Source organism: Mesitornis unicolor, unplaced genomic scaffold (assembly GCF_000695765.1).
Source record: "Mesitornis unicolor isolate BGI_N332 unplaced genomic scaffold, ASM69576v1 scaffold2853, whole genome shotgun sequence".
Classification (NCBI taxonomy): Eukaryota; Metazoa; Chordata; class Aves; order Mesitornithiformes; family Mesitornithidae; genus Mesitornis; species Mesitornis unicolor.
The window spans coordinates 74,793-90,657 of NW_010173787.1; the positions used below are offsets into that span (position 1 = coordinate 74,793).

Here is a 15,865-nt window from a genome sequence, read left to right on the forward strand (position 1 = left end):
TTTTCTCTCTCTCTCTCTCAAAAGTGAATTTTCTGGGTGCAAGAGTTAGCCCTTTAGATATTGGGTGTTTGTGTGCATAGGGACAAAAATACAATTCTCCAGTAATCATCCACAGACTGTTGTAGGCTGTAGTATTTGGGATGATTGCAGTATTACTTAGAATGACATTTTTATTAGGGGGAGGTAGCGTGATGCACTTTCTGGAAATATGATTTGCTATTTTGGATTCAATAATGCTGTTTTGGAGGGTGGGAGAGTGAATGATTTTCCAGTTCTTTTACCTGAAACTCCCTAATGTTTTTAATGCCTGTTTTGCCTAGGCAAAGACTTCTGTGTTAGGCTTCCCTCTCCTTCTCCCGCCCTCCTTCTTCTCTTATTCATGTGTTTTGACAAACACAAAATGCCTTCCAATCCTTAGAGAGCTGTACTCCATCATTAGACTGATGTTTTCTGCCTCTCAGTTTTTATTTATGTGAGTCTAAAAATGTGTAGCTCACTAGCACCCCGCACAGTTTTTGGTTTCTCCTATCTTATATGTGCCACACTGGCTCATGTTTGCTTTTTTCCTTGCATTTCTTATTTCTTTCTTTCATGGTATTTCAAAATTTTTAATACAGGATGACTGAAACAACGAGCACCAACAAGAAACCTCTGAATGGGAGAAGAGCCCTCCCATCAAACAACTCCAATGAGGAAGAAAATGAAGTCCCTGAAATGGAGGCTTTTGGATTGATACCTAGAGGATTTAATCCAAGAGGTACAGTGTACAATTAAGACATATGTCTATTTTTACATCTCCCATATTAACCTCTGCCAGGTCTTTGATTTAAAACCAAACCACTTCTTGCTTAGTATGGTAATTTGTGTTCTACATACTTCTAGAACTCCTTATATGTTTTGATCTCAGATAGGTTTTAGTGCTGCTCGTGAGAAAACTTACTAAAAACACCTGTGTGCATGTAAGTGCTACCACAGGTTATGAATAGGGAAAGTGAGGAATGAAGAAGCTGAGTGGCCACTTTGCAGCTTGAACTGTGGGAGTGGTTAATAAAAAGGCAAGAATGTGTTTTCCCAGTTTGATCACAGTCAGGGAGTCACTTTAGAAACTGCTGGCTTCAGGCATGGCTGTGGCAGCACTGGGGTGATAGGGACAGGAGGAGCCTCTTCTTAATGGCCCTGCTGGTTTGTACTGCCTTAAACTGACAGTGAAACTGCTACGGAATGCCAGCTGGCAGGGGAAACTTTCGCTAGATGTTCAAGTCACTCACGAAAGTGACCATAAAACTAAAAGGAATCCCTGTATTTTTAATTATTGTCCTGTGAAAACTGTTTCAGTTGTCTGGCTTGGGAGACAAAACAATATCATGCAGGAGATGGGCAAATGAAACCACGTTCTCAGTGCCAAATCTTTGGAGTGAACCTGGAAAAATAGATAAGATTTGGTTGAAAACAAATCAGGATTGGCTCCTGAATGAGTCACCAACCAAATGATGTTAATTTTTGGGCCTATTTGAAATGAACTGCAGAGTTTGTTGAAAGTGGCAACTCAAGGTACCCAGATGTAAAAATACTTAATGCTTATATGGGACTTTTCATCCAGGGCTAAAAGAGTGCTTAATAAATACAGGCAAGCATTAATTACTGCATTTTGCACATTGGGGAACAGGCAAAGAGATTTTAAGTGACAAGTTCAAATTTTTATTGCAAACCATTATTTCTGTAATCCTTAACTACACGTCTCCCCCACTTTAATATGCACACATTTCTTCGAAAAACATTTATTTTTAAAAGACGCCTGAGCAAACCAACTGGCATGTTAAGACTGTAGAAACTTTGCTTGAACCTTTTCAAAGAACCCTGTACCTCTGGGGCGAGTATGTGTGTTTAAATTGTCAAATGTAATGCAGTACAGGTCCTGACTGGATATCATTTCAAAACCAGTATGCTTACAGAAGCTGGAGATGTGTAAGGGTGTGGGATACCTTAGAAGAAATGCAGCCTGTAGCTAAAGCCCACCAGTACCAGGAGAAAGATTCCTACTGCTTTTTGATGTGCATCAGGCTCTGAATGAAATGTGCTGGTGGGTGGAAGCCTCTTGCTTTTCAGAAATGCAATGGAAACCTAGGAATGTCAGGTCAAGTGAGTGGAGACAGGAACCCAACATGTGGTTAGGGTGATGCTGCTGGTGAGAACAGCAGCCCTTGTCCAAAGCAAGAGTTTGTGTGGCCATAGGATAAACCTGGCTATGGGACTGCTATGGCTGAAACATAAATTTTAGACTGCTATGGCTGAAATGTAAATTCGTGCATAACAGCAGAATTATTTTTCTACAGCTGGATCTGCTCTGCTGCGCAGTTCAGCTCTGCAATGCTTTTAGCAACAACATGAAAGGGTTGACCTGAAGGGAAGAGACTGCAGTGGCGTTCCTGTTTTAGTGCACATCAGCTATGATCTAAGCCTGTGATACCAGCTGATGTAAGTGTGGTCCCTGGACACACTGTTTTGGTGTCAGATGCTTAGGTGACCTGTCAGACCAAGTTAAAGGTTTATAGCCCAATGCAGCTCAGACTGGGACTTAGAGTCAGGAGCTGACCCAGGTCACTTACAGTGTTGTGCTTGGAGGATGAAGTGAGCGTCTGCAGGCAGAGCAGGAGGAGCAGCAGAACCTGGCAGGGCTCAAGTGCTGCAAGCACATCCTTGTGCTACTTCCTTCCCCTTCTCCTGCACACCTCTACACTTCTGGGTTGTCCACATTCTTTGTAGTGGTTCCCACATTTCACTGCCATAACACACTGAGAAAGCATGGAAATGCTTTTATCCCTGCTGTTACAACTGAGGTGTTTTCTAGCCCTTGGGTTAGGGTTGGACACCTGCTATAAACATCTAAACATCAGCGTCTTCACCTGTGCCAGATCACAGTCAACACAGAGCCACCCAGTGTGTGGAGGTGAGGGCACAGGCTGTCCAGGGATCCGGTGGGTGTCACTGCCAGGGTGATCTGTACCCTTCTGAGCTCCACTGGCTGCAGCAACCAGCCCCAAACTGTCCATAATAAGAGGTTACATACCAGGCTCACATCATTTAGATGCCTAAATATAACTGAATCCTGCCCTTGATCTGTGCAGTGTAGGTGTCTACAGCTGAGCAAGTCACCCTTATTTCCCCTGACAGCCAACAGAGAGAAATGGCATTTTTAGGGTGTGATTCATTTGACCTATTTTAGCTACTACTCTAGGATGAGGTAAAACTCTGTGCTTGACTAGCTCTCTGCTGACACCCACTTCTACTCTGCTGAATCACAGCCCAGGCCAGTGGGCTGCCTGCTGCAGGAGCCCGGCTTGCTCGCGGGAGATGCCCAGTGAGGAGGACACGCAGCCCTCGAGCACTTCTTCAGCGAGAAGCCTGTGTCTCCACGAACATGCCTGTGCTGTGTCCTCCTCCCCCTGGCTTTTCGTTGCCAGCTCGTTTCCCTGCAATGTGTTACAAGTGGCCCTATTGCTTCCAACCGCTCGGTGGGAGGACGCAGCCTTGCAGCCCCACGGTCTGCAAGCTGCCCACGCACCCTCCTTGGCAAAGTTCAGAGACTCACCAGTTAACCGTGCTTCCCCTGTTGGCAGAGGGATGGGCACCTCCCTTGGAAACTCCCACTATTTGGACTGTAATCCAGAGCCCTTTCTCTCTGGTCCTCCAAGAAAACCTGGTGTTTGAAGACTATTCTTGTTATTTGAAAAACAGCTCAAGCTTGTGTTCATTTCTTTCTGTGCAAGCTGAACATTGCAAAAGCTTTAAGAAAGCATGAGACTGCTGCCTCTCATGCAGCAAACTGCTTGCTGCTTGTACTAAACAGCAAACCAAGCGATGGGTAAATCATCAAATGGACCTAACTTCAAAGCAGACCACAATGGCCACCTGTCCCTCACAGACACATGAGCACAGCACCTGGAGCCTTCCTTTTGAAGGAAGTGCAAGTGAAGGAAGTGAACTTCCCTAGTGCAATGTGTGTTAGAATATCCCATTTCCCAGCTCATGTTTTGTCCTCTATAATTACCATTACTGTAATTAACACAGGCTCAGTCACAGGTTATCTTCTTCTGGCAAGCTCAAGGTACATTTTAACACTGAGGGTGAAAGTGAAATGTGTTTTCTGCAGATGAGTATGGCCATGTTTTGACAGGAGCTATGTAAAATCCTGAGATTACATGAAACAAATGCTGTACTGACACTCCGGGGTGGCTTAACTCCGTAGTTGCTTGAAGGGGCTAACTAGTGAACAAAGGGCAGGGTCACTGTTGCCTTTTATTTCAGAACATGAGATGAAAACACAACAGACCCTCAACTCCATTTCTGTGCCTCCTTGAAAAGAGGGAAAAGCTGAGCCAAACTTACTGGTAACTTCACTCCTTGCAGAGCTCCAAGATATGCAGCTTTTTCCGTGCAATGCTTACAGCCTTGGAGGCCTTGGAAGAGATAACAGAGAGGCTCTTCCCTGCCCCTACTTTACTCCCTCTGGGAAATTCCTGCCTCACATAATTTAGTAGTGAGCTTTGTCAGCATTATTGTGAGTGACCATTGCAAAGTTTTGCAGGGAGGGAGATGAAGACATGTCCCACTTCACAGAGAGGCAATGAAAATGATTTCCAAGCAAAACACATTTAATATTTCACACAAAAACCACCTCTGTAAATTCAGCCAGTGGTAAAGCCAGTGAGAATCTACAGAAGTTGCTCCAGAAGCCTGGTGAATTGAACAGAGAATAACAGTAACATTGCCATGGGACTTTAAACCTGCCTTAGGATTGAACAGGGTATTCCAGCCTTTACACAGATTAGGGTTAGCAGGAGGTGGATGGTTTTGGGTTCAGGACTTTTCCATGAAAGGATCCTCATCTTGCCATGTCCTCGGGCAGTTTCCTTTCCTTCTGGTTCCTGCAGGGCAGAGCTGGGCAGCCGATAGCGACAATGCACGAGCGGGACCTGTTCCTGCTGCCCTTCTTTCCCCCTCTCTGTTAGCTGTCACTCAGAGTCCAGACTGGGTGGCTTGGCCAGAGCAGAAAAAGGACCATGCTGGTGCCCAGGGCATCGCTGCCTGCACAGCTCCGCAATATCTTGAGCACATCCCTGCAGAAGGGCAGGGTTAATACAAGAGCTTCTGTAGTCTGGAGGCTACAGACACAATGTGAGGCAGCCCTGCTGCTTGTCCAGAGCTGACCTCTTCAGTGTCTTCCTGCCTTCAAGGAAAACTGGTGTGCAAAGCTGTCATTTGAGCTTCTGTGGAATGGGCTGCATTCAGCCCTCGCTGACTTGAATATCCCACTCATTTGCTCATTCATCTTTCCTGCTCACAGTGTACTCAATAGCACGCCAAATTAGCCACCATCACGAGTAACACACAGCTCCACCAGCTGCTTTAAATGTGCATCTCTTTTTGCCAGGCATGAGTTTGACTCCGTCATCATCAGTATAAAACACAGAAATTAGCTAGTTTCTAACTGTCAGCAGCTGGAAAGACAAGCTGAAAGATGCAATTCAAGCTTTACTCTTCTGTCTCTCTCCTGGTTGTGAGCAGTAATGGTCCTCCTGGGAGAGGTTTCATGGTTATCTGCCCAAATGTGTAGGCGAAAGAAGGATGTCCAGTTTGTTCTCATGTGGTTGTTCGTTGTGTGAGAAGACTCCCATTGTGAAGATTCCTAGTATGGTACACTCATGTAGCTTGTGGTGACTGCAAGTGCCTTTGGCTAACCCAATGCCACCCCACACTGGTTGTTAGCTGAACAAACTAACTTCAGTAGCAGTAGGCTATAACCCTTTAGACAGACCTAATTTGAAAGGAGCAAAGCTCTGTCCATGCATGTCATAGATACCTACTGCTGTTTGCCTATAACTCTATGCTGTAATTGCATACTGTAATGTTATATTTAGTTTTCATAAGGAGAAAGTAATAGCAGTGGAGGTGTACTGAGAAGCTGAGTCTAGACACATACAGTACACCAAAACCTTATCTAATACAGACAATCCAAGCCTCAGCTGAGTGTAAAATCATTAACTGCCTCTCAGTCTCTTCAGCACTTGATAGCAGTAGCACTTTCCAAACGTTAATGTATTTAAGCATCACAAAACCCCTGTGAATTTGCAATTTACAAATGAAGGTCTGCAAGAAGGGAAACATGAAGCCACAGCTGTCAAAGCCCCGCTGTTTGCACTGATAAACTTGTGACAGCAAGGCCCAGGCTTGCAGAAAGCTGATGCCAAAGGAAAGCTGGAGCCCAGTTCTCCATGGGGACATTTAGCTTTCCACCCATAGCAACCTTCCCTTTCTGTGATTGCTTTCACCATTCATTACAAGCCTTGCGGCTTCTGTGAAAATGGCAGCTGGACAGAGAAGTGTCAGTCCATAAGTCCTTGCTCAGCCAGGAGGATGTAAGACCCAAACAGATCCAGCATGCTCCATTGCACGGTGTTCCTCAATGAGGGAACGCTGGGGAAGGGGAGGACAGGGCCTCTAATGGTGTTGGTATCAATATTGACATTCAAACATACTGACTCCTTCCCTCTCTGCTCATTTACGTGTCTCTGCAGATTACCTGCGTGTTGTGGACATTCAGATGTTCAAGGAGCCCCATGAGATGAACAAGCAGCAGCACCACACTGACAAGTACTACAGTCCCAGGCTGATAGTGCGTCGGGGACAGGCTTTCCAAATCCAGATTGACTTCAACCGACCCTACCAGCCAGAGACGGACCAATTCTGGCTGGAGTATTTGATAGGTAAGTGGCTGGCAAAAGCTGTGTCATATCAGCAAAGTGAGATTGAAGAGTGTCTCATAAACAGGAACACAGCAGTACTTAACGGCTGGACCTTTTCCTGTTATGATTGATAAACCATAAAAACAGGCTTAACCATAGGCAAGGAAGTGCTTTTCTAAACAGAGTCTGAATCCTTTCTCAAGAAGGTCAGCAGAATTTCTTGTGAGAGAAGGAGCAGTATTTGGGACTTGCTATTAAGCAAGAAGTTGTACTTTATTGAGCTTTCAAAGTTATCTATGGTTAATGCTGTACGGCAACGCTGGAAGATAGGTGGAACACTTTTATTAGTGTTTAGGAGATGCAGGGAGGAGGAGTCTGTTACTTGAGGTGGGAGAGATGACTATATATGAACTGGGATAACAACATGGCAGGTACACAAGGCAGGGAAATTATGCAGGGTGGAAGAATAGGAGGGCTTGCAACTTCTTAGCCTGCATTTCCAGCCAACTTGGGAACAAGGGGGAAGGTTCAGACATAGTAGCTTTGGACCAGAGACTTACTCAGGGCTACATCAGAGGCTTTCTTGATTTACTGCAAAAAAAAAGCAAGAAAGCATTTTCCTCTCACTTCATCAGAGACCCAGGTCCTAATGTACCTGTTGGCTTATTGAAGGTATAGGACTAGAGAAGGGGATGACTTTGCTAGAGAAGGGGAAAAGCAAGCAACAGAGTGGGGCTTCCTGCTGTGCTCCAAAGACGGCCCCACCAAATGCTGCTCCCTACATCACAGCTCTGGGAAAGCCCCAGCTTCATCTAGAGTGATCTGGGAGTTTTTGTGTTAATATATCAATGTTCCCCTTATAAACTCTTTAAAGTAGGTTTGAATTGATGTTTTAATTTACTTTCTTGAGAGATGTAGTTCCAAAATTTGTAACATTGATTTTTTTCCACTGTTGAATTATGATGATGTGGCCATTTATTAGATTTGTTGCCTTTTAAACATAGACGGGCGTTTATCTCTTAAACATATGTGCAGTGAAAAGGTTACTGTCTGCACATTTTTTTCATGAGTCTCTTCTTTCTAATTTAAATTAGGGTTGGGAGGCATGTTATGACAGTCCAGTGAATGATTGGCTGAACAAGCCACAAGTGCCTTTAAAAATTTAATATGCATAAATATCATTAGTTCTTTTGGGATTTAATTAAATTCAAGACTGTTCCCTTAATCTTTATATGTTTAAAACAAACAGCTGTAGCAAGAAGAAGTGGAAAATGGAACATTTGTTTTTTATTGAATTGTGTGCAGATTGCATTTGTTTTAATCAGATATTCTATATTGCAAGAAGAAACTTAACACTTCTTATGACGTTGCACAGTCCGCTTAAGAGAACATATTCACTCCTTTTCCTGTTGCCCTCTCCTAACACATTTTCCCATCGTTTGTACCTTGAATCACTAAGCACAGATAAAAATCCCCTCATCTTCAGCCATGGTAGGAATGGGGTTAAACACAGGCCAAGCCAGGGGAGACTTTGCGACAAACTCGGCTCTGCATGATGATTTTGGAGTCAGTCCTGAGTCTGTGGTTGAATTCCCCTACCCCTTCTTCCCTGTTACTTTCCTTTCTGTGAAATGGGAACAGTAAAGCTGATATCCCGTGTAGTGACTGGCAATCAGCTGAAGGGAATGGCTGGATATACAGGTTAGTATATAATGCTATGGCCCTCCTCTGCTTTTTAAGTATCTGCTTCTGTGAGCACCACCACCCTCTTGCTATAAGGACTAGCTCAGAGAGATTCAACTTGGAGAAGAGATATTCAAGCTCCTCTTCTAGGAACTGGTTAATACTCAGTGCTCCACAAGTTTTACTCTTTCAGCACATGCTGTAAAAACACAGTACATTTGTTCTCAGAGGCTAGCAACAGGAAGCAAAATAAAAACAGTCCACAAAGGAGAAGGAAATTATCAAGAGAATATCTGCTGTACTCTTGCTACTTCTCCTTTTTGTGGCAAGTCCAATGTTTAATGTCCTGGAGGGGAAAAAGAGGAAATTTCTTGTACTTAGGAAAGGGCACTGAGTGCTCAAGATTTCAGTGCTGTGCTCTCAAACCTTTTGTGATAGGGAGATGTGGCCATTTGCATCCAGGTTTTTTCTGTTTGTCTGGCTGAAGAGTGAGCATTCACCTCTTGTAGCACCAGCTGCCTGAAAACCAGAGCCCAATCAAAATCTGTTGCCTAGGCTGCCTCTGTGAGCAGAGGAGGAAGGCAGCAACTCCTGGTCGCAATTTAGCCCTGCTGTCTTAAAATGGGATAAATTATCTTTTGAATTTATTTTCTTCCTCCACTGACTCTCCCCCATAGACCAGGCTCTGACTTTAAGGTCACCAAAGACAGGGGAGGTGAATCCTACCCTTTGGTACTGTCAGGCAGAAGTTACACCAACTGTAGAATAACCAAGGTTGGATGCATCACCAGAGGTCTCACATCCAAGCCCTTGCTCAAAGCAGGTTCAATTTTGCCAGCTGCTCAGAGCCTTGCCCTAGGCACAGGTTTTGAGTATCTCCAAGGGCGAGAAGGTAACCCCAAGCAATGTGGACCAGGCTGACCACGAGCCTTTTGAGTGTTTCAAGGTGCTATTCTCAGTCTCAAGGTGCAAAGATACTTTTGGTAGGGATGGCTGGCCTTGGCTCTCAGGGAATTTAGCTGGACCTGGGAAAACTCAATGTCTCTTTTTGCAGGGTTGTGTCTACAGTGAGGGCTGTTTATACAACAGCACCATATAAAACTTCAGAAATTATTAGTTCCCAGCCCTGGAAATTTCCCAGCATTGATGTTAATCCATCACAGAATTTTTATCCATTAAAGGCTAATTTTGCTGCTGAAAAAATGTGACAATGGTAATGACTTGATCCTCTGTGTGTGTGCAGAACTATTCTATTTCCTTTACTCCCTAAAATTTAGTTTTACTTCTCTTTTCTTGCTCCTATTTTTGCTTCTTTTGCATCATTAAAAGGATGATTAATGAATCAAGTAAAGCAAGTAGAGACTGCTTAATCCTTCTAACTGATAATGAATCAAGGATACCTGGGACAAATGCTTCTTGTGTGATGTGAAACTAGGTCTGAAACACAGAACAATCTTTTGCAAAAATCTTTTTTTAATCCACAGTCCATTTAAAGAACATTTGCACAGAGCCTAGAATGCATGGGCTAAATTCTATAAACAAATATATATGTATGTGTAAATATAGAAACAATTCACCCCAGTCTCTTGAATGTCACTGGTACTGATATTCTTCTGCAATGGTTCCTTATGACTAAAGTCCTTTTTTCTTTAACAGACTGTTTTCCGTAATCATCATTGGTGAAACTGGCTGAAGTACTAACGTGAATTATTATAATTCAGTTTTGCACATGATGCTTCATTAAATTAGGACCATATTTGTCTGCCAAAGTATGGAAAACAATGAATGTGCCAAAAAATCCACATGGAAAAATATTCACTTATAAAGAGTAATGGGATGTTATTCAAATTCTCATGCTGGATGGCAGCCCTGCCTCAGTACCGGTGGTTTGGGAGCTGTTCCATCACCACATATTTTCTTCCTCACAGCCCACTTCCTGGCTTTAACGAGAGGAAAGGTGAGCATCACCCCTTGGGAAATACTCATTTTATTGGTCTGAGGTTGAGATGAAATTGCCACAAGAGAGCTGTAGATGCTGTGCTTACATAGAGTTCCCAACAGCAGGAACAATTTCAGTTTGCTTGGGGCCCCAGGGAGCCCAGAGGAGCCAATGACTCTTTCACCTATCTTGATCTCTCCTGACTACCGCCTTCATGGTGACGATGGGGATACCTTATGCTTCCCTTGGCTTTCCACAGTGTGGGGCTCAGCCTGTCTAAGCATGACTCCCGCACCTGGGGCAGCCAGTTTGGCATAAGTGCTGTAAAGTTTCCACAGTCACTGCAGCACTGGCAGTGATTTCTCTGAAAAGAAGATGTATGATTAGATGGGCTTATACGACCTTCAATCTTGCTTTTAGTAGTAGTTTCCTATACGTGGCTGTAAATCCTAGAGTGGTTGATGAGTTTATATGGTGCATCCTTACTCTAATGATGTATTTCCTCACATCCTCATAAATTGTTGTCTATTTGTATATTCCTTAAATGGCTTCATAAATCCATATATATTGACCTAGCTCTAAATATTATTATGAACATTTTATTCATTGGCATACTTCTGGAATGATCATAAATCCCAGTCCTCCAGGCTACTATCACCTTTCCACACCTGCATTCGTGGACACCCACACACCCTCCCATATGTACTCCTCAGGCTTCTACAAATCATTGGCTTTTGGCCTGAGATGAGAGCAGAGACTTACTGCTCCTTTTTCCACAGTCTTTCCAGGCCTGCTCCAGAAGAGCAGTTATAAACACATGAAAGCAACTAAGAACATAAAGTTATTAGAGCTGATTCAGTATGGCTTATTTAGGTGACATCAAATTCCTGCTTATAGTTAGAGGAGTATCCAGGAACCAGGGGTTCAGTTCAGGACACCCACACCAGAATCAGTGAAGCTCTTCATACTGCCCTACAGTGTCCACAGCCTTTTCCTCATTTCACAGCAGTGTTGGGACATGGGTTATTCCAGGAGGGTTGAGGTTTACTTCCTTTTGTCAGGCAGTAAATCTGTCTTAGTGGGAATTATTGCTACCCCTGCTGTCACCTGTCGTCCTCAGCAGCTCTGGGGCAGGGCAAGTGGTGGCTAATGGAGTGGCTGGTACATGAGATGTCCGCCGGCACCTTGGTTGGGATGTTGAGCTGAGCTCTTCCACTGGGAAAAACGTTACTCACTTGAAAAATTTGGATCTTGATTTTTTTTTTAAGAGCCTTCTTGGCATCATACAAGAGCAGTTAACTCTGGTGCTGGTACATAACTCAGCACTGAGAGTTTATTAAATCACTATGTCTGTGTTTAACAAGGAACAACAAAAATTGAGCAGTTACAGAAACAGCTGATGGTCTGAACATGGAGTCCCATTTTGGGGAAGAAAGAATAATGTATTAGCCATGGAACACATTTCCTAGAAATTATCTCCAGAGAAGAGACTTGTTTGCCAGCTCTTAGCAAAGAACAACAAAATTCATTTTCTGAATAAAGGCGTTGGGGTATTTTTTTTCCTCCCTTCTGGAATTCCCAGCCAGGCCCCAGAGGAGCAGAGTGAAGGGGGTCTCTTGAGGTGCTCCATGAATGCAGTGTTTCATGCAAAGGAATCTTTATTATGTTCTCCTTTTGCACTGCTGCAGCAGCAAGTGGCACGTAAAATCTAGCTGTATTTTTTAATGGTTTTAATAGCTAAGGTGCATGACTCCAATGTGTGTTTTACAGCTGCAAAGTACTAGAAACATTCACTCCCAGGATACAGTGGTCGGCTGTTAAGGATTCCTAACTAGAGCCATAAGCAAAAAATATTTCAAGATATTTGGGTTTCCTATGTTTCCAAGTTTATATGCAACACTTCTGAAGGCAATAGGGTTTGAGGGTGGGAGGAACCCAGATATGATATTAAAGCAGTGACTTAAAGACACTTTTTTACAAAAAATTGTTTCTCCTTCTTGCTCCTTTTGATTTAGAGCATCTCTCTTTTTTCTTTACTTTTTTCTATTTTTTCTCTTCTCATCTCTTGTGTTTTCCTTCTTTCTCTTTTTCTTTTTTCCCTTTTCCTTTTTCCTTTTTCCAACATTTGTTGTAGTTATTTATAGTGATTAATAAGGCATGGTCCCAGGATACTAACACCTGTCCCCAAGCTGCTTGCTACGATGAGGCTTACCTCAGCTACACAGCTACTGTACTTGTGGCTTCCAGCTCAAATGTATTTATCAACCCGTCACAACTATTATACTTCCAAGGCTAGCATCGAAATAGATTCTGTACAGAAATGAAAGACAGGAAAATTGTTATTCTTACTGTGTGTTACGTAAGTCCCAAAGGGAGACAGATTTCTTGACACCTTAAAACAAAACTTCCAGGGAGGGCTACTAAAAAGACTATTGAGAAATAGCCTTGTTCACCTCTCTCTCTTCTGAGGTATCCTACTTCCATCCGGAAGGAAATGCCCTCTGAAGCTCACTATATCTCTAATCTCGGTGCTACCAAATTTCCCCTCCTCCCTGCTGAAACGAAAACATCTACTCAGTTGTGCAGGGCCTATCCAAGAACATGCCGGTCCCTCCGCTGGCTGTGCTAACAGCACGGCGCTAACTCAGCAGTGGCATTTAGGAGCTGTTTAATGCACGCACACATACTGCAATATGTATATCGACTGGGGATCACGGGAAAAACCAGACTAAATGGAGATTAGGCTTCCAGGAGAGGAGGAGAAGTGTAGTTTGAGCAGGCCCTGGTCTCTGTTAGTCGCTTGGAAGGAACAGCAGCAGATTGGGATAGCTGGAGGAGGAGGAGCACTCGTGTTTTGCTGACTGAACTTTCTGTACCTATCTCTTGTTCTCCCTCTGTTGCTGTAAATCCCTCTCTGGTGTGGCAGTTTTACTCAGAATTAAACACAGCTTGCCTCCGTGCCTGATGGGCCTGGAGCTGACATGCTAAGGAGCAGAGGCATATGTTAAAAATAACTCACTTTGAATGTGTATGTGTGGCCACAGTTCTGTGTCTTAGACAGATCCTTCTTTTGCTACTGCGTAAATAAGACTTTGGAAAACTTTATATATACTGCACTCCGCTTTTTGCACCTGTAAAGGGTGTGCATGGTGGGGGGCATCTCATACATGCCCACATCCACACATGCTTCAGTCATGATGCATTTTGCCATGTAGGCCTTTGCTCATGTTTACTCACTTTCAAAGCCTTGTGGTGCAGCACTGAGGGACATCTGAGCTCCGTTAATAGCAACAGCAGCGATTTTGCTCCTCTTTTCCTGAATGCCTGGAAAGCCCAGGATGTGTAGAGCTGAGCTGCAACTGAAGTGAGCAAGAGCTTTATGAACCCAGCTTGGAAAGCTACAGAAACCAAGGTGGGATAAGAAATAAGCGTGGGAAATAGATAAGTTTGGGCCATTAAACCTTCTGTAAAGGGAAGTTTCTGTAAAAATAATGTCTTCTGGCAGTATTGTGGCTCAGTACCTAGCACTGAAATGCAGAGAGTCGGAGGCCCATGAAAGAGAGTCACTGTGAATTCTCTCCTATCCCCTCCTACCTTGAAGGCAAGACAAGTCAGCAGCTCCCCTTCAGTGCCTGCTATCTTGAGCTGCAAAAGAAGTCTATGAAAAATTCACTCTGTGCCTGGTGGTTACAGTGCAGAAACCTCCAGGCTTTCTGAATTCTCAGGCTGGATTTTCCCATGTCCATGCGCTGTTAGGGAGAGCGAACAGGGACATCCTGACAGCGTGATGTCACGCAACGACTTTGTCTTTCACAGAGCAATTGGCTGTGAAATGTCCTCGAGTGAGGGCCAGGGCCTCCTACACCCAGAGCACGTGTGAGGACCAGGGAGTGAGGCAAGCACAAAGAACTGGCTGCAGAGTGTGGTTCAGGCTGCCAACTCCTGGAGCAAATCAGAGCAAGAGGGATGCTGAGCCAACTGATGCTGCTGGCAGAAGCACCCTCCTGTCAGCATAAAAAGGGTTTATCTTCTCTGCATGGCTCCTGGTCCTGACATGCACCCAAACACCTCCTGTCTCTCTGTGTGTTGGGTTAGCACCAGAGATCCTGCAGAGAGTTCTCTGTCAGGCATTCACAGGCTTTTGGTGATCAGTCTTTGGATAACATTGAATCTTCTTCCTTAGAGAGTCTAACCCAGAAAATGAAGTCACCATTGCACATTACCCCTATTGAGAAAGGGCTGATATTACAGGTATCCCAACTATGACCCAAAGTTGGCCCTTCTTTTTCACTGCAGCCAGAAGTGGGTGCTTGAGGTGTAGATAAAGGCCAAGCCATTCTGAAAGGACTTCCCTACAATGTTGATAAACATAGTACTGAACCTAGGTAAAGATACTTTTGCCAGCAACCTTAGCATGACATGACACCAAAGTTATTCAGTTTTATAGTGCTCTAGTATCAAGACAACAGTTGTGTTGTGTTCCACAACTCCAGAGAGGTTGTGGAGTCTCCTTCTCTGGAGATATTCAAAAGCTGCCTGGACACCTTCCTGTGTAACCTCATCTAGGTGTTCCTGCTCCGGCAGGGGGATTGGACTGGATGATCTTTTGAGGTCCCTTCCAATCCCTAACGTTCTGTGATTCTGTGATTCTGTATGTAAAACTAGCATGGCTGGACCTGTCAGGTGTCTAGATGTGTGATTACAATTCAGTTCCACCAGCTCCTGTCAGAAGTAACAATTCCCTTGCTCTCCCATTTGCATTTTGGTTTTTGCTTCAGAAGATTAGGGAACCTGTCTTCTCTTCAAAGAAAATGTTGGAAATTGCTCACTGTGCTCTTAAGGGCTCTGCCCATCTTCCCAGACTTCCTCGTGGATTCTGGATTTATACAACTGCTAGCAAGCACCGAACCCTGCTCATCTGTCAGAAGCAAACAATGTTCTCTTGTATTTACTGTTTATAACATCTGCAAATTAACCTGACTTCTAGGATATCCCTTCCCCAGCACCCTGCTATATCTGCAGGGATGCAGGCAATACACCAGAGCACCTTATCCTCATGGGTGAGCAAGATAGTGCCTTGTCTCTCTTACTACATGGGACATGTAGCTGTATGGGGCATGCAGTGGCTCTGGGCTGAAAGGACCTTGCATACTCCTCAGCAGCAGTTACAGGTGCTCCCTTGTCAAATGACAAGTATATGAGGGTGTCTTGTGGCTTTGCAAGCAAGAGGGACCTTTGTTTGGAAGTGCAAATGGAGTTTTCTGTGTTGAGGTTTCAGAGAAGTGAGATTATCAGAGGCTTGGTACTTTGCCGTACCTGCTATGGAGTGCCAGTGATGGGCTTTCCATAAGGATGTCCTGCAAAGGCCTTATGGCCTCTTTGAGATACTATGGTACTTTGCCGAACCTGCTATGGGGTGCCAGTGATGGGCTTTCCATAAGGATGTCTTGCAAAGGCGTTATGGCCTCTTTGAGATACTATCTGGTTCCTACAGGCAGAT

General features: G+C 44.1%; 1 protein-coding gene across 1 annotated transcript in view; it reads left to right on the top strand.

The window, feature by feature from the left end:
• Positions 1–618: 618 nt before the first annotated feature.
• Positions 619–15,865, top strand: part of LOC104537820 (coagulation factor XIII A chain-like) — a gene marked incomplete at its 3' end in the record, with an annotated part of 32,461 nt that continues 17,214 nt past the window's right edge. The window contains exons 1-2 of the mRNA XM_010180825.1: positions 619–757; positions 6,576–6,764. Coding sequence (XP_010179127.1) covers positions 619–757; positions 6,576–6,764 — 328 coding nt within the window. The remainder of the gene's footprint in view (positions 758–6,575; positions 6,765–15,865) is intronic.